Source organism: Perissodus microlepis, chromosome 9 (assembly GCF_051167445.1).
Source record: "Perissodus microlepis isolate ML-2025 ecotype Zambia chromosome 9, ASM5116744v1, whole genome shotgun sequence".
Classification (NCBI taxonomy): domain Eukaryota; kingdom Metazoa; phylum Chordata; class Actinopteri; order Cichliformes; family Cichlidae; genus Perissodus; species Perissodus microlepis.
Genome location: NC_140469.1, coordinates 13114239 through 13133517, shown reverse-complemented (window position 1 = coordinate 13133517; position 19279 = coordinate 13114239). Strand labels below are relative to the sequence as shown.

Below are 19279 nucleotides of genomic sequence, written 5' to 3'. Positions count from 1 at the left end.
TTCCTCAAACCCCCTCTTCCACTCTTTATCCACTCCTCTGTCTTCAGTTGCTCCTGCCTTCTCCTCTCATCTGTTTTTCTTAACGCTCCTTTTTTATCTTTTATTTTCTCCTCATCCTCCCTCTACCTCCATAGCACCTCTTTTCTTCTTTAACTCCTCCTGCAGCTCATTTGTTCTTACATTCAGCTTGGAGAGCTGAAGTCAGACAGGAGAAGAAAAGAAAAAAAGAAATGTGCAGGCAGTCACATCTCTGCAATCTGTGGAACAAATGAGGTACCAGTCACATAATCTAAAAAAACTAATCTGAAACATCAAGAGACCCATCGCAAGACAACATCCTGCAAGGCAGCAAAAGAAAAAGTGGGTCATGCAAAAAGATGGCTAAATTGACTGGCACTAAGTGAGCGAATGTATGTTTTATTACACCACACATTAATAACTGTTGCATGTGCAATATGCGTGGCACGTGCATGTGTATGTGTGCAAACAGCAGTCCCGAATAGTACACGTGTAAGCCTTTGCACACCTGAGCAAGCGTGTCAGCCCCCTCCTGTTGCAGGAGCTGAATGTTAGCTTGCAGTTTGGTGACGCAGATGTCTTTCTCAGCAATCTCCTTCATGTTGTCTTCGTGGATCCGCCGCAGACAAGACAGCTCGCTCTGCAGGTGCACCAGCCTCTCACCGCTTTCCAGCACCTGCGTCGCAGTCTTCGCCAGAAAGGAATTAAAATTTGATTCCCCCCCCCCCCCCCCCAAAAAGAGACAAAGGTTTATTTTCATTTAGAATTATTCACTGGCTAATACTCCTCATACAATTTTTCCAAATTGCTTTTGATTACTTTTTCATAAATGTCTCGCAATAATCTGAAATGAATTGGAATGAATAAAATTACATTTTTATATCAATTCTTAATGTCTCATTTTAAAATAGAAGTCCATGTAATTACAACTGTAAGAGCCCGAGCGATAATTGCCTGGGTTGTGTAAGACAAATTCATAGTTAGAAGTTCACATATTGCAGATTATAATACAACGTATACTGTAAATATATATCATTTATAGTTTTATGAGGATACACTTAATTTGGCCACGTGTTCTGGAAAGCTGTTCATTTGATAGTGTCGTCGTGCTAACAAACAGTGTTATGGCGCTCACATGTACCAAGGCTCCATGTGTGTTTGTGTGTCCTGTAGATCTGTTTGCGCATCTGCATTGCAGAAGCACCAGCTAAACAGAAACACAAGTGGAATAGAAAATATATAGCCATTTGTTGAAAATGTGATTAACAGAACAAGCTCCAGTTACTCTACTTGTTTCTCCACGGATCTGTCTGTAATCACACAAACCACTAATTAGCAGCAGTGCAAATGAGTCAACTCACAAGCAGCATAAACAAACAGTAACCAGCCAACACACACATAAACAACCAACAAGTCTGGGTTTACCACAAGCACAAATGCATGTGTGTATTTCTGCAAGCCTGTGTGTGTTTACGTGTGCCTTAACCATAAGCCACAGAAGACAGTAAAACAGCAGTGGGTATAATTTAGTGACACCCTGTAAGGAGGTGTGGGAAGGTTGTAAAAATCTCTCCCTTTTAATCCCGACCGGCGATGCCATGTTTGTTACCCAGGGCTCTGAGATATGCTGGTAATTCATCACACACGCCATGGCTTCCTGTTAAACCTGACTGCACATGGAGCGCTTGTAGCACAGCTGCCAAACCAATATCGTAAAAAAAAAAAAAAGACTCCTCCACCTTTTAAACAGCCTTCTGAACAAATGTTGCAAAAAAAAAGAAATAATTTCTTAGCAAGTCATTTAATTGTTTCAACCTTACAACTGCTATGAGAAAAGAAAGAGATTTGTTTACATTGTCTTGCTTTTTTGGGGAGAACTATCTTGAGTCAATCTTGAGACAATTACGTGCAAACGACAGAATGTCTTGTTTGCATTTTTGTGGCGTGATCCCGGTAGCTCATTCTTTAGAATGTGCTAAAATCAAGTCAAGTCAAGTCGGTTACCTTTTGCTTTCCTTGTATATTCTCTGCGAGCTCCCTCTCCAGATCCGAGATGATCATGTCCTTGGTTTGCAGCTGGATTTTCACATCTTCCGTCTCAGACATCATCTGGTCCACGGAATCACTGCTATAGCGGAAAAGCATAAGGAAGAGGAAGGAAATCGTGAACTACTGAACAAGCAGATAGATGTAAAACACAGAAGGAAAATATCTCTTTTCAGGTTTATAGTGAGTACAGAGTGCATTATTTAGTGATGTGAATTACACAGATGAAAGCCACAGCATATGGCAGTGTATATAATTGTTTCCATCAGAATGTATAAGCTTTGATCCTTAATCAAATTGTTTTAACAACTGATGCAGGATGAAACAGGAATGTGTAAGCAACATGCAGCACATGTATAAGGTGTAAAATTCTAAAACATCTAATTCAAAAGCAGCAAAGAGATGCTGAGCCTGTTGAAATTTGTGCTAGGTGACAGCAACCAGAGCTGATATGTGTTTCTCTCCGTCAGTGTGTGTGTGTGTGTGCGCACGCGTGTGCATGCGTGTGTATGAGTCTGTGTGTCTCCCAGCGGTGAAAATACGTTAACTCTGCCCAGACACCTTTCTGAGTCACCAGTGACAGCTGTCACACACCCAAGATGGAAAGAGAGAGAAAAAAACCCCAGATCATACGGCACTGTGTGGTACTGTTCACAAACACACGGGCACGTACAAAGACATACGCAGGCACACGCACGCACACACAGATTCATATTTACCAGCCTCATGAGATGAGCTATTCTGATGAAACTTTGCACAGATTAAAAATGTTAAACTCACATTTGATCAAGCGTGTCTACACTTTCACACCAAGTGGAGAAGGAAAGGCAAGATTTGACAAAAGTGACATGTGAGTGGATAGAGAGCGCTGAGAGTTAAATCTTTCACTTTGGCAAAAAAAAAACTTTTCAGTCAAATGGAGTAAAAGCCACAGAGGAAACAGTGAAAGCTGACTTTAGATTATAGTCTGGTTCTGCCTCGATAGGAAAATGGGAAAGTGTATGTTCTGCTGTTATTAATCCACTTGATGTCTTTTTATTTAATCGTAAGTAGAGTTTTCCTCTGTTGTAAATAATCACCGAGCTAAGGTGATAATTTACAACACACAACCCGTGATATAGAAGCCTAAGTAACACATAGGTATGTGTAGAAGGATGGTTTTTGGCCCAAAACATGTCATTTAAGACCAAAAGGAAAAAAAATGCTATCATTTATTATAAGATGACTTCTTTAGGTCCTTTTAGTCAGAGGTGCAAAACTTTGGTGTAAAAACAAGCTAATTTAAAACCTATTTTCCTATAGAAGGAAGACACTTAGAAAATGGATGTGAGTGCGTGCAAGCATATGCTCGCTGCAAAAACAAAGATTTTTTTTAAAACCACACTGTTCTTATCTTGTCCAAGAACTCATAAACACACAACTAATGCAGAGTCAAAGGATTAAAAAAACAAAAATAATAAAATAACTATAATTTGTATTACTTAACGACACATAAGCCTCTATTTTCTGCACCATTAATGGATGGAACTGAATTTATTAAGGAGAGGAGGATCCTTCATTTCCAACAGTTTTGCTTCTTTTGGGAAAATCAAAATGAAAACACGCAGCAAATCCTGATCTGCAACAAGTCAACATGCAAATTTATTCATGCCATTCAAGTGCGTACGCATCTGCGTGCGTGTGTGCATAATATTGCAGGTCATTATTATGCATGCAACAAATAAGGCTGCACGGCTTGTTATATTGCAATATACAATAAGTACTTGTGGTAAACAAATGACACAATGTCACACCACCAGAGGAACAGAGAATTCCTATTAAAAGCATTAAGTGTTGTTATGATTACTGTGTGGACAGAGAGAGCAGGTTGAGTGAATGTGACTGAATTGTGCGTGTGTGTATGTGTGTGTGTGTATTACTGTGACTGTATGTGATATTAAAGCAGGCTCTCGATTTCTCAACCTGTCATTCAGCCCTATTAAGCAAGGCTAACAAAATTAGTCATGAATATGCAGTAATAACAAATGCAAATTGCCACCACTCCCCCCCAACACGTTGTGCACGTGGGTGTGTGAGCGTGTATACATATGTGTTTGCCCCCAGGGCTATAGACATTGGCTCTGTAAACCCAATTCTTTCTACATCATTACAGCAACAAGGCATAATTCATAAGAATAATCTGAACATCTATGTAACCTGGCACGCAAAAAAAGGACACAAGTCCTCCTTGAGACTCTCTTCACACGATGGGGTTCACATATAGTACAGCGGGTTCGCTTTAACCTTTTTATGTTGTGGGGAAAAAAAGGCTGGGGGTTTCCCGCTCCGCGTTTTATGCTTAGGACACAAGCGCGCACGTGTCGGTGCATGTACACACACCAACATGTAGATAGTCTGTTGCCTCCGTGTCCCCAGGGTGGTGTTTGACACAGCCTGGGCGCTGCCACAGCAATTAACCTCCCCCGTTAATGAGAGGAGTTCTGTCAAGCAGCCAGATGGCACTGCCTGGCACGCTGCCATGCAAAGACACATATGCTCATATGCCCACACAGCTTCATTCACACACATACACACCCAGAGACATGCACATATACACATTTAGGAACATGCACACGCAATGCAATCATGCCCCCCACCGCCCCACCCCACTGTACATCTAACTGTTGCTGCTTGTCAGCATCCCTCACCCCTTCCCCACCCCCCTTCTTCACCCATCTCCTGCATTGTCTTCTCTCCATCATTCCTCCCTAGCTCCATCTCTGGCAGCTGCTTATCCATGTCGCAGCGCTGCAGATGTCACAACTCATCAGCTGGGAGAACAGCAGGGGAGGAGAAGAGAGAAGATTTTTTTAGAGGAGAGGAGGAGTTTTCTTGCATCTCAGTATTTGACAGAAAAGCAACCAACTGGATGAAGTTTTATATATTCGCGCACGACTGACTAATCAATGTGCTCGTTTCGTGACTTTTGTTAATGTCGGCGACTTTTTCATACATGTAGAAATGTTAGCCGTGGCTTTAATAATCAGCCGTATCGTTAAGAGGTGCGTGTGCTTATATTCGGAAATGGGCAGATACGAGCGCTGCGCGTGTTCTGCTTTGTGTGTTTGTTTGTTAATGAGCGTGGCACTTGGCCGCGGCACGGCCCGCTGTGTGTGCATGTCTGCATGTCCGTACAGCAGCCCACCAGGCCTTCGTATTGATCAGTTAGCTTGGCCTAATAGGAGAAGAGGAGCCTGACCTGGGAAAGTCAATATGGAGAAAAAGAGACATATCCTCCTCCCGTCCTGAGAGAGAAGTGGGAGAGAGAGAGAACGAAAGAGAAGAGATAGATACAGAGGTAGAGAGTCTACTGTACACTGTCAGTGCTGAAGAAAATGGTGAAGAGTGTGTAGCTTTTTGGAAAACCAGCTGGACAACAGAAAAACAACCAGCGCCAGAAAAAAATAATAATATAACAATGATGAACCCACCCCCCTAGTCTCTTGAAGCCCATGTATCTCATCACTCTGTTAACAGAGAAAAGTTTTGAGTTTTGAATTAGAACAGTCTCACTGAGGGATACCGCCTAAGTTTCACATAAGTGAAGTTTCTACCTTTCCCAAATGAGAATCAGGATATTCTGTCAGAGCTTTTTTTCTCTCTCTTTCCTAACTAACTTTCAGCATTTGACTGCTTTTGGCAAAGGAAAACAGCACTCAAGTTAACTCCTGTGTAAAAAAAAAAACTCTGCTGGAGATTATACTAAGGGGAAATAATTTTAAAAAGTAATTGGGATAAAAACTGACACTCACTCACAGATTAATACACTGATAGATCAATGTGTGTGGGGGTGTGTGGGTGGGTATGCGTGTCGGGGGTGTCTGTGTGTGTGTTATGTACACCATTTCAACAGAAATATATAAATAAATTTGTAGATAAACAAAAAAAAACACAGAGAAAACGGAAAAGTAGATAAAAGACTTAGGTTTCACCACGCACACGCATACATACACAAACACACACACACCTGGCTGAGTGATGCTACCCTGGAGGGTGGCTTCAATCTGATGCGTTTAATGTTGACGCTGGTGGCAAGAAACACACACACTCACCCGCTGTTTCAACCTGCCTGTCATTTCATTTCAGGAGACCTGATTTACTCATTTCATTTATTTAATTTTTTTATTATTATTATATGTGCAGCCATTTAAAACGCTCAAGGTGTGATGCAAAGCCCCACATCTCTGACAGCAAGTACGCTGACTGAGGATCCATCACACCCTTCAGTGCCTTTTACAGGAATGGCATAGAAACCCCGTATAGCCACAAACTCGGCTGTGCCACATTGTGCCAGACCATTGATTCCTGCTTAGCTGGGTGCTTTAATTGGCTGCGCTGCAGGCTGTCAAACCACCGACTGTCACTTTTGACCATATTTGGATGTGTTTTTTTAGCTATTATATGACAGCTTGTGAAAAATAAATATCAACTGCAGTAATATCCATGTGTTTGGAAATTAACTGTTTTTCTTTTAGGTCAGTAAATATTATAATGTCACCTTTGATGACAAAGTCATTACTTGTCAGCAGGGGTTGTACTGGAGTTTGAGATGAGGAGGAGCTCTTGTGTAGTGAGGTCAGGAACACATGATCTACTGCAGGCAGTAGAAACGGGGACAATGTCTTTAGTTAAAATTTGGGCAGATTATTCACTTTTTTTTGTAATTTCAATAACATAATCAAGACATTTCAATAACTCTACAGCATACATCATTGCTTTTTAAAATCAGACTACTTCCTGCAATAATCACTTGATACACCATGAAAACATATTGGCATTCTCTAGATGAAACTAACCTATATTTTGACTCTTCTGCTGCGGATAAAAATGCTGACTTCATTCTAAGCATAACTGCTCTGTTGCCAAAGGGTAACTACGAATTTGTGCACAGCAGCTCAGCTGCTTGCTTGGAGAAAAGCATTTGGGTTAATACCTAAGATCACAATGGCATGTCAGAAGATATAAATAATTGATGAAATTACTGCTGCTGCTGTGCCACCTGCGTAACTTGCAGACGGCCAATCTCTTAGTGTCGGGACATCGAGAGATTGAGTTGTATTGTAGCATCAAACAGCTGTGTGATGCTACAGCAGCTGTTTTATAAAGGCAAAGAACAAAACAATGATATGTACAGCACGAGACAAGGTGTAATTTGAATGAGTTTTTATTTGGATGGTTGTTTACATTGTATCCAAATGCTTCTCAATTGATTTTCCTATCAAACTTCTTACTGGTCAAGTGAGTCCATGTGCCTAGCTGGCAATGAAAAAGTGTGAACTAGATAAATATGTATGAGCACAAAGATTCAAAAATGCTACTTTCATTAGTTTTGTCAGAATGTAAAAATAAAAATCTGTCTCTCTGGGAAGATCTAACGTAAAAACAGAACACGTCTTTAGGGGCTTTGGAGTATTGCATGGTGGGAAATATCATATAGGGATTTGCATATTGCCATGGGGACAGTGGTGTTGCAGTGACTCCCTAAAGAGTTCAAGCTCCCTCAGGATAGACACAGTCCCTGAGGCCAGCTCTGTTACCTTTCTCAACAGTGGGGTACCTGTGCATGTGTGTGAGTGAGTTTGTGTGGTCGAATCATGAAATTAATCATTATTTCAGTCAAAAGTAAACTTCTCCGAAGAAAAAAACTGCCTAGCTGATGAGAAGCGAAGGTAATACAAACCTGCGTGGGATGTGAGCCACAGGTCCAGTGACCTCATCCAGCAACAAAGGCTTCAACCCAGCCTCAGACACCTAGGATACACAGAAAATGACATCCTGATTATTTATTTCTGTTTAGTGTATTTGTAGTAACTGCAGCATTATAATGCAGTACCGTACACCTTGAAATGAATTTTAATGCTAAAGTAGTACACCCAAGAAATAATACGTTCTCTCTGAACTCTAACATATCCAAATAGTTCAATATTCACTTCAGTACAACCTAAATTTCTGTTTATTAGATATACACTGCTAAATAAAGGAAAATAGTTTTGTAGAAATTGATTTTCTCGGGTGTAAACCGTGATGAAGTCCGACAGCGCCCAGGGGTAAAGGTGTGAAGTGTGTCACCCCTGACTAATTGCTAAGAATTTGCATCTTGTTGACCGCAGCAGCATGATAATATTATCATGAGGAAAGAAGACATTAATATACAGCAACTGCATAAATAAAATTGAAGGAAAACAATCATTCCTCATTTTCAAACCCAGAATCCAAGATTAAAATGGAGATAGAACTGATTTAATAATTCGACTTCCCTCCTAAGAGATTTTTTTTTAAAAGAACATATTTAAAGCAATACAGTAGTGTGGGAAGTCAAGTGCATTGAAAGGAGGACAGAGAAAGCAAGACAGAGCATATGCAGACAAAAGCTTATGCAAAAACACAGACAGACACACACAATTCTCAGATATAGTTTCAATTCAAAATACCCCTTGCCATTATCCCGTCTGCCTGTCTGCATGTCTCTTTTTTTCAAATGAATATTTGTAAGGACGAGTGAAAAATGTGTCAGCACAGTTATTGTGAGGTCAATTCACACTGTGCAAAAAAGAGAACAGCATAGAAGGGGGCAAAGGAATTAACTGAGTTCAAAAGAAAAGTAAATAGTTCTGATTGTCCAGCGTTTTTTATTAGGCCAGACTATTAAAAAGAGGGACAAAATAGACAGGACAGGGCCAAATTAACAAGGGCAATAAGCAACAGCTGAAAAGAGCAAAGAAAAAGAGACATGAAAAAGACTGCCAGAGAAGGAGAGAGAGGCAGGAGGCTCCACGGAAACAGAGAGGCCCGGCACCGCTGGTAAAATATCGGCCACTCTATCGCCGTGGTGACAGGGGTCACTCCGGGAAAAGGAAATCAATGCTGACAGCAATGACTCACAGGTCAACACATATCCCCCGTGTGTGAGCTAATGTGTGTCTATTCGTTTGCTTTTGGCCATGAGTGTGTGCGTGCATGTGTGTTTTTCAATTATGCATATGTTAAGTGTGTTTATGTGTATAACCATGCGTTTGTGTGCATGCGAGATAAGATATGGAGCAGTAGAGCACATATGGAGTGCATAAAATATCAAGTTAAACCATCCAAAAAAAGGATCTGAAGCATGTGTAAAGAAAAGATTCAGTTCATTTAATGTGTAGTATTTAAGGCCTAATGGTAAAAGACAATTATACAGGTCGCCTTTGCTGTTTTAAAGGAGACTAATCATTAAATAACACACAGAGTCTGGATCTTCCTCATTTTTGCCACCACTTTACTATGAACTTGAAGAAAACTTTAAATTAAGGACATTGATTGGTGAATGATGATTACAGAAAAGGTGTTCACTCACATATTAGTGCAATTTAACCTGCTGGCAGTATTTATGTATGGGGACTCCTCCTGTGTGATGGCACGTTTGAATATTATGTTGTATAATACCAGTATAGCATTACTAGTCTATAAGAAAGTAATATAAAAAGCCAAGCTGTCCGTCCTCTAAGTAATCAATCTGTTTACCAAACCACATCTATAAAAATATAAATTTAAACACACACACACACACAAAAGCCACACAAGATCATAAAATATTCATATTCTAATGCACCTGCAATGTGACAATGAGAGGACCTGGAAAACGTAGAGGTCAGCGGCTAATATAGGTAGGCTATGTGTGTTTAGGAGTGTGTGCGACTGTGCGTGCAGGCCTTATATATACCCTTGGGTTAGCAGGAGTTACGACCTGCTTACATTATTAAGGTGAGTAGTAGGCTGTGTTATGTATGCCTAAAAAGCCAGTCAATTCATTACTGATGCAATCCCCTAAGTACATGAATAAGCGTGCGGCTTTCTCCTTTTCTCTGCCTCTCTGAACTGTAAAGGAGACAAAATATTGGTGCGATGCAGGGGGCTTTAGATAAATCAGAAACAGGAGGAAATTAATAATAAGAAATAAAACAACATTAGCTGATTAAGTATGTATGGCAGAGTGACGGCTGAAATTTACAGGCAGCTGGGCTGGGTGTCCGGAATAAGGTCTCATTACAGATCACGGTGTGTGTGTGTGTGTGTGTGTGTGTGTGTGTGTGTGTGTGTGTGTGTGTGTGTGTGTCCATCGTTAGTAATCCGTCACCTGTGGTCTCAGCTTTATGAAAAGGCCTGCAATCTATGATAATGAGCCCTGTGAAGGTTATGACCACAGTAAACTCATTTGTTAGCAGTAGGTATATATGTGTGTGTCTGTCTGGCTGGCTGGCTGGCTGTTTTATGTATAATATAGCAATGTCATAAAGGAGTGGCGAGGAAAAATACTTTTAAAGTATTGGTGAAAATCATCAGAGACGGGGAGTGAGAGAAAAAGAGGCAAGCAGGAAAGAAAAAGAGAGCACATTACACAGATGTTGCATCACATCAATTAGCTTCCTTGGCCAGTTATTAAAAACACAGAGAGGACTTATACAATATATTCTTCTACACAATGTCCTCGGCATAACAAGCAAAACTAACTTCAAATGTTGTGTCACAATTTCTTATTAGGAAGGCAAACGTCCTATCATCACTACAGGTCCTTTCCTTGTTATGCGCGGGGAAAAATTGTATTAGATACGATGTAAAGAGATTGCACTTGTAGTTGCAGTATGGCTGGTAAGTACCAAAAATGGTCAACAGTAGGACTTCTACTGTAAGAAATACAAGGAAAGCGCAAAATAGCAACAGTCATTCCCAGACTGATTTCCTTCTTCTCCACTGTCACTCTTCCTCTTTTTGCCTCAATTTTCCTTCATTTCTTTTTCTTTGTTTTCAGCCTCAAACCTCATCACAGTCTCTTGTCCCCTCCTGTCTCAATCATTTGCCCCTAACATACTCCCCCCCCCAACACACACACACTTCCCCTTTCTTGTTTCCTTTTCTGTCTGAAAATAGTCATCAATTTTCTCCCGAGCTGGGTCAACTAAAAGCAACAGAGGAGAAAAAAGACAAGAAACAAACAAAGCGGGAACGTGTGCTCGTGAGTCACCAGATCACAACACAAAGCGAAGGCTGAATAAAATAGAATCAAGCAACTCAAGCCAATTGTGACTGGAAGGAGCATGCCAGCATCTATTCCTAATTAGTGAAGTGGCACTGTTGTAAACCTTCCCTCTGCCCAATGGAAGCAGACTAAACTGTAGCAAATCACATTCACACAAAAAGTTGCTGATTTTAATTTTGGCTTGCCCAACCATGAAAGTTGCGTTGACTAAACTTACCGGTTGCTCTTAAAGTAAAACTCAAGTAGAATCATTTCTACACAGTTCAGCAAGCCACTGTCGTCTCCCTGCATCAGACGGACTTGTTACAGTTCCATCCTGTGGCTGATATATTAACAAAGGTTTACAAGGGCAGAGCACTACATATGTAAGTTTGGCCTTATGGCTGACCTTACAATGCACTTAGTATCCTGTACAGGGAGTAATGCTGCAGCCACTCCTACAAGCCATTTATTCCAGCTAACGACCGTCAAGCACTCATAAATCAGCATTAGGAACCTCTTTCGCCCTCTCTCTCTCGTTTAGTCCCCCTTCTCTGTGGCTCCCTCCACTCCTCCGATATTTTCTGCCCCTTCTTGCATGCATTTTTTTGTCCGCGCCCTTGTCACTTTTTTGTTTTTTACATTTTACCTTTTCAAACCTGTCACTCATTCTCATTCAAATTCAATGTTTTTCATTCTTCTTCCTTTTAACTACATCCACACTGGCAAAGTTGATAACACCATTTGAAAAACGCTTAAATAAACGCATATTCCTTGACCAAACAGACGTTGGCATATAATTTGTTATCCAAGTTTAATTGGAGCTGAAGTCTTTGTCTTCTTATGGGCAAGAACTGTGTGCTTTGTGCATGACACAAGGGATGGACACACGGTGACTGCAGGCTGCAAACATGGGCGTTGACATCGCTGTTTCCAAAACTCCATCTGTAAACTGAAACTGGGTCATTGCGGATCTGTTTTATGGGTCCTAAAATACCAAAGCAGTGTAGGTCTACAGGTGTAAACATAACAGCATTGATGTAGTGTGCATATGGCCTTATACTGTGTATCTGTCTACCTGTCAGTCCTCCTCATCATCATCTCTTTATTTATTATGTGTGGCCCCTCTACCCTCCTGCCATCCATCCTGTTTCACCCTCTCTTTCTGAAAACCCCTTCTCCTGCAGATAGAGATGGCGTCCCTGAAAGGTCTAACCTGGTATTGGCACCTATATTGATTTTAATTAAGCTAATTAGTTCATTATTCCAAGGATCAAATAGGGGCATCCATTACTGCATAGACAGAGAGAAAGAGAGACTTAGGGCTCTTGGGTGTGGAGGGGTGCTATGGAGTTAATATGGTAATGAAGACAATAAATTATCACTCACAGCAAAGTCATTAACAACAGCATTAGCATAGTCAACCACCGTGACCCCCGTGACCTCCCCTGCTCTGTCTTTCTCACTTTCACTGCCTTGTTCCCTCAGAGCACCTGCCACAAACGCAAATGCTGAAGCGTGCGTGAGTTGCGTGCATGTGTGCATGTATTTGTTGGGGGAAGTGGAGTTTGGGGGGGGTTGATAAAGGTCACAGAGATCATAGACTGTTTTTAATGCTAACCTGAATTAAGTTTCATTGCTATGTAGGGTTGGACAGGTGTTCTTTGAAACGCTTCTACTGCACCAAGTTCGCAGCATGAATCATATACAAGCTAACCACAGCTTAATCAGTTAGGAAGCACGCTACATCAGTACTTCTATTACAATCATTTTCTTCAACATATTTTTGACAGATAGTCTTAATGCACCGGTATGTATGTATTTTCAAGTAGACCAGATGTCAGAACTCTAAAGTTGTGGTCATCCTTAATGCAGGGCTGATATGTGCTGTAGCCTGTATACTTACGTGTTTCATTTACATGTAACTACAACCCAGGAAGAAAACTGGGCCTTGAGAGTCCTGCTATGAAGAAAGCTCCACATGACAAGAAAAATTGTGCTCTCATTAGCAAGAATTAAGTCATGAGACCAATTTTATCATTTGGTTCCCAGGCTTTAAGATTTTAATAGCCCCTGTTCTGTGGTTTATGGGAATGTCATAAATAGTCGCTTTGTGAATCACATACACACACACACAAAAAAAAAAAAATGGAGCCTCTCATCACAGCTGGAGACATTGCTGGCATTCAGTGAGCAAATTTGTTGTCATCACTTGTTGTAACTGGTTTTGCTCTCTCCTCCGATACAAATAACACAAAGAAAATCCTTTGTCAACCACCGTTTATAAAGATTAACAAGCATGGCCAATGGGAGACTTCCAGTTTAGGCCGCAAAAGAAGACTGCAGGTTTTCCAATGCAGGCTATTGAACTGTTTGTCCTATCATGTGGGTGTTTTTTTTTTTTAATCTATGATTGTAGGAACATTTTGGGGGCGACGGTGTTCAAATTTTGTCATGACGAGCTGAGTGGATCAAATAGAGGCCAGCTGATTCCAATTTACCTCTTCTGATCTGTACTTACTAACAAATACATGTCTCAATTTAAAGACATGTCTGTCACTGCAGATTAGGGCTGCCACGATTAGTCGACTAGTCACGATTACGTCGACTATCAAAATCGTCGACGACTGATTTAATAGTCGACGCCTCGTTTGAAGCTTTGTAAGATCACAAAAGACGCAGGAATAAGTAGTAGGATTTAAGAGTGTAATAACGGACTGAAACAGAAGATGGCAGCACTGCATGTACAAGGATGCCAGCTGCCGTTAAACCCCGAAGAAGAAGAAGCTGTGTCCCAGAATTCATAGCGCAGCCCAGCTCAGTTTCCAACAATGGCGGCAGCTAGTTAGTTTTAATATTACTCTTATTATTCTTTCTGGGTCACAAAATAAACGTTTAACATATTTTCAGGCGAGAATGTAGCTGTGTAAACCTCAAATATCTGCTCAGTTTATCAAGACACCACATATTTTCAAAAGCGCTCCGACGTTTTCGGAGACGTCTGTTACCCACTAGCTCGATAGCGAGCCGGGGGCAAGGCTCACTAGAGCCCGTGAGAACACCGGACTCCCGGCAAATCGTTTTCAAACCCACCGCCGTCTTTCGCTACTCAGGTTAAACATGATATATAAGTCACTTAGATAACTTAAATATTTTATTGTTTGGCTTTTTTTTAGTATTTTATTTGTTCCTGAGTAAATCGGTTTGGCTGAGATTAAAGTTATAGTTTTTACACAGCTGAATAAACGTCAAGCAGACAGCTGATTATCAGAAGTGTGAGATGCTCGAGAATATACTCCGGTGTCCTGTTATGTTTTAGATAGCAAGGAGTTTATTAAACTTCACCGAAACAATCTGCAAATTTCATTAAAATTTAACAAACTACCATCTTGTCTTTATTTTTAGTTAGCACAGACCTTACACACTTAAAGCTGTAAGCTAATGATAGTTATATAAGAGCAGATGCTGCTGGTTCAATAAGTTGCACGTTTTACTTCCAATGGATGCATGATCTGATTAGTCGACTAATCGCAAAATTAATCGGTGACTGGTCGACTATCAAAATAATCGTTTGTGGCAGCCCTACTGCAGATGTTTTCCTAGTACAGTTTAACTTGTTTAAGTAAGGTTCAAAACATAAAAAAGACTATTTCTTCTTTATCTAAAATCCTGGGTTGTCCTATAACCCCTTCAGTTAAAGCAGGTGTTCAAGTACAGTACAAGTTTGTATTGCATGCAAGGGACATGTCCATCTGTCTGTAGATGGCACAGACCAAAGGCTAATTGTAACAGTCTAGAACCCAGAATACAATCCTTGAATTTTATGATATTATGGCCACAAAACAAACTCTGTTTAGTGTCCATTAGAGTTCAGCCCTATTGTGTATCAACAAGACCATACACTACGATTCAATCAGACGTTAGCCAAGCTCCTATTACAGAGCTCATTGCATCGTTTACATTGTGGAACGGTCCATAAGTAGCTCTAAATGCTCTTCATTTGATTGGATTTCGCATTATGGACATCAGAGCAGAAACACACTGACTATCCTGTCCCCTGACTATCCTAATAGACTGTTGAGTGAGACGCTCCATTTGTTTGTATTTGTTTACCGATGTAGACCCTGAAAACATACAAAGTAGCATAAACAGACAATGAGAGCATCGTGTAAGACGGGTGAAAATGGAGATTCAAAGGCTCAGAAGATGGGTCGATAGCGGCAACAAACTATTATGTTCCCTCACAGCGTGTCTCTTTGGCTGCCAAACCAAGCTGCTGTTGTCACAAACAATAGCAAAACTACGACTGGATGGACTGAAGGACTCTCAGCAACTAAGAGAATGTCACTTTAATAAATTTTACAAATTGTTCTTCACCTTTTCCCTTTAAGCTGTATGTTTTTAATCAGCTTGAGAAATGGAAAAATAAATTAGTAAAGTTCCTAAAATTCCATTACTGATAATAAATGTGAAAATTAACAAATGTCTTTGCTTTTCAAACTATCCTGTAGGCATGTATTGTGCTATAATATGCAAGAAAGACATATATTGTAGAACTTATTCAATAAAGGAATCTGAGAAAGTGCTATGGAAGAAAAACGGCAGAGATGCCGGTATTTGTGTTGCTTCAGCAATGTCAGTGAAGAGAATTAAGTTTTAAAATGATGAAAGTTAAAATTGGGCAGCTTTGAATGCTCAGAAATGCAAAGCATTATGTTAGCGTGACCTTTGTAGTAACGGTGTAGAGAGCACACAAAGCTAGCCCTCTGACCTTCTACATAATGGCAGATAAGTACTTTGATGTATAATAAGCCATAATTACTTTTCTGTGTGTAAAATCCACTCAGAGGAGAGAATATTGATAGAAGCCTGGCCGTAACTAAAATGGAACAATGACTTAAGGTCACTATATCAAGTGGTGGTGATGTTGTTAGTTCCTCCTATAATAAAGTTTTCCTTTTTTAGGCAGATTTTCCAAAGACCCAAAAGCAATAGTTCATTATCTGTCTCAAGGATAGATTCTAATACACATTAAGGAAGAAAAGAACACTGTAAAATCGCTAAAATTACAGAAGATATATATTAAAAACAAAGACGAGGCCTTTTCATGCGCAGAGGAATTTTTGGCAACCTGAGGAGGTTTAAGTCAGCCACCAAAAGAGCCCTCCAACCCTTGATCATGTAATAAAATTATTTTCTGAGAGGTTTTTGGTCTTTTTTAGTCAGGCATAATAGCATTTTTGTTGATCGAATGAACAGAAATAAGAGAAAAATGCATCGATTTTTGTCAAATAAGGTAACTTTGCCTTCAGAGTACGCAGATCAGTCATGCTTACTGCCATGGCTAGTCACCTCTTGTAAGCCCATTCTGAGCCAGGAAAAAAAAAGCGCTGGGCGCAGTTACATCTGTGTCAAGATGAAGCCATTTATAAAATCTTACAGCCAAAACACGATCATGGTTCTGTCCAGGTCCCCTTTGCAAATCCTCAATGGTCTGAACAAGCACCTGGATGTGGTCTGTGAGGTCATTCACGTAAGACTGCAGGAAGTCCACTTTCTTCTGTAAGAGCAACAGTACAACAGGATAAGATAGTGGTTAATTACCTGTCTTTAGAGCAGATGAAGAATCTGATTTAGCATTGACACACATTAAATGATGATCAATTGTATGGCCGGGCAGGTTGGGGGTCTCTGTAACTTTCTGACAAACTAAAACAAATACATCTAAAGACAACAAGTGCAAAACATGTTGGTGGTGAGATGTCCACAAGCTCTCATTCTATCCCAACAAGTACCCGAGACATATAAAACAGTCGAAGAACGAGCCAAAATACAACAGCTTATAAAAGAGAATAAGAAACAGAGAGATCGTCAAAAGCCACCAGTGACTATTTTGATTCTACTTACATTAAGTCAGTAAGCCTTATTGTTATTATGGCACTGTGTGAGTATCTAAATCCCTGACATATTTTATTCACTGAACTGGTTGTGACATTTAAAACTTTTTTTTTCTTTTTCATTTTCCAAAACCTTTATATAATGCTGAATATGCCAGACAAAGAGGCCAGATCCTTGTGGCTTTCACACAGAAGCCCACCTAAGATTCACAATAGATGACCTCTGCACTCTATCATAGGAAAAGGAATACTTAGTGATCTTGCACTCAAAGTGTAGGGAAGACTCAAGAAGGCATTTCAATGTTCAGATTTTATTACTTACAAAAACTGATATCCTAAACGTAATCTTTATTTTCTTATTCCAGGTTTAAAAAAAAAAGAAGCCTGTGCACTTAGCTTAAGGAGCTTTTGCAGTTTTCCAGATACCCTACACATACAATGATTGTCCCTCTGATAAAAGGAAGTGCCACAAACCTAAGAAGTATATTGCCTTAGAGGACCACCTGTACATCTGTGCTGAAAAACATCTGTCCCCTACAGCCAAAAGTAAATAAGCAGTTTATACTGTCCCCTGATGCATAACATTATACTGATGTTTAGCTTCGGGGAAAGTAACTTTACAAAGATGGCAAATGTGACAGTACGGTAACATTCTAGGGTTGACATTGTTTGTTTGTTGTTGTTGTTGTTGTTTCTTACTTACTTTTCACTTTTGGAAAAGCTAGCTGTGATAAGTGCCCTAAAGCATAAGAAAAAAAATGAATTCTTGAACTGGCAGGTTGCTCAAACATTTCAACATTTTAAGAAACATCATAAACCTACAGTGGGTTCATGGAATAATGGATGTTGTATTTTCAGCGGACACGCTTTATGATTAAGTGTCCCCATCAACCTTTAGGACTTGGGTTCTGAACATCATAACCTTGTTAAGCTGGCCCTCGACTGGGGCCGGCTGACCATAACCTATTCTGAAACCTTGTTATTTTTGCTTTGATGCACAGTCGAGCTCACACGAGCTACATTCTGTTGCTAAAAGATGTTACATGACGATCCCGATGATTAGAAACCTCTCTTTTTTAAATATGAGTGTGGCTCTGTGTTCCTGATCTCTGCCGCTCAGATGGAAACATAATGCAATTTGCCACCTGTTACAAGTGCTGCGGCTTTATGAAAGCACCGCTGCGCTTCCTCCTGTCATTTGTCTGACAAGACAGAGGTCATCTTCTGATGTTAGAGTCAAGGTGGACAGGATGCTGTATGATTTGTAATGGATGGATTATAGCCTAATGACAATAGATGTTAGCCTAAATCTAAACATGCTGTACTTTATGCAATTGTCTGAACCCATAAAAACAATCTTTCACAATCCAGGGTCCAGACTACTGGAAGGGCGTGTGCAGAATCGTCATTAAGACGACTAGCATTTGTTTCCAATGTTAATAGGAAAAAACACAACACTATTAAGGAGCTCTGTATTTTAAATACCTAGATTGGATTCGTGTGTTTCAACGTAGCTGTATAAAGTGGGAACAGAAAGTCTGGATTTATTATTTCCCTCAAGAAATCTGATGCTACACTTCTTAACTTTGTCCTGGAGTCAAACCGGATGTTACGCCAGGACTAACAATAATGGCAGCGGTGGGATTCGAACCCACGCCTCCAGAGAGACTGGAGCCTAAATCCAGCGCCTTAGACCGCTCGGCCACGCTACCCATAACGTGCGTTTTACATGTGGCACAACAACTACTCACCTGTGGTAGTTCTCCCCTTCTACTGGTGTCCTCCTCCAAGCATCTTAACTTCAGCTCGTGAAGCCCTCTGAACTCGTTTAGTAGTTCTTTAATAATGTTTAGCTCTGTTTCAGGACTCTGATTGGCTACTATGAGCTCTTTTTCACCTGAGCAAGAAGACAGGTGAGAAGCGTGACTAAGCGTTTCCGACAATGTTGAGCTTTTTCTTGGCTGTGTGCAAGCTGCACGCATTGCTCCAAAAAGTTCCTGCCACCTGTTTCCTAAGTCAACTGCATAAAGGCTTGCAAAAAGCTAGCTAAAAACAGGCATAATCTCGGTTTGGTAAAATCTTATAGTTTAGGCAAGTACACGGTAACCTGGAAAAAACAAATCAAATCAAGATCCCGGCACTCTGAATGAACTTGACATTTAAGACTGAGTAAATAATTGCCGTGGCTTTTCTTAACAAGTTGGTCGCTATGTACCGTTGCTACAACTGAGGAGTTTGAATTATTTTTCCCCAGACGGTATGCAGGTTTTAACCAGTGCTTTGGCGC

The 19279-nt window shown here is 40.4% G+C and overlaps 1 protein-coding gene and 1 non-coding gene across 4 annotated transcripts in view; both read right to left on the bottom strand.

Annotated features, from left to right (window-relative positions):
* pmfbp1 (polyamine modulated factor 1 binding protein 1) overlaps positions 1–19232 on the bottom strand; it is a 93457-nt gene extending 74225 nt beyond the window's left edge. For 2 of the 3 annotated variants that reach the window (XM_084939088.1, XM_084939086.1), the window contains exons 1-5: positions 18744–19232; positions 16536–16655; positions 7784–7854; positions 2023–2146; positions 527–706 (exon numbers count right to left, since the gene is read on the bottom strand). In XM_084939088.1, coding sequence (XP_084795214.1) covers positions 527–706; positions 2023–2146; positions 7784–7854; positions 16536–16655; positions 18744–18974 — 726 coding nt within the window. In that variant the 5' untranslated portion in view covers positions 18975–19232. The remainder of the gene's footprint in view (positions 1–526; positions 707–2022; positions 2147–7783; positions 7855–16535; positions 16656–18743) is intronic. The other variant, XM_084939087.1, reaches the window with a different exon arrangement.
* trnal-uag (transfer RNA leucine (anticodon UAG)) lies at positions 18623–18704 on the bottom strand. Its single transcript has one exon. It is a non-coding gene; the product is annotated as a tRNA-Leu (tRNA).
* Positions 19233–19279: the final 47 nt, after the last annotated feature.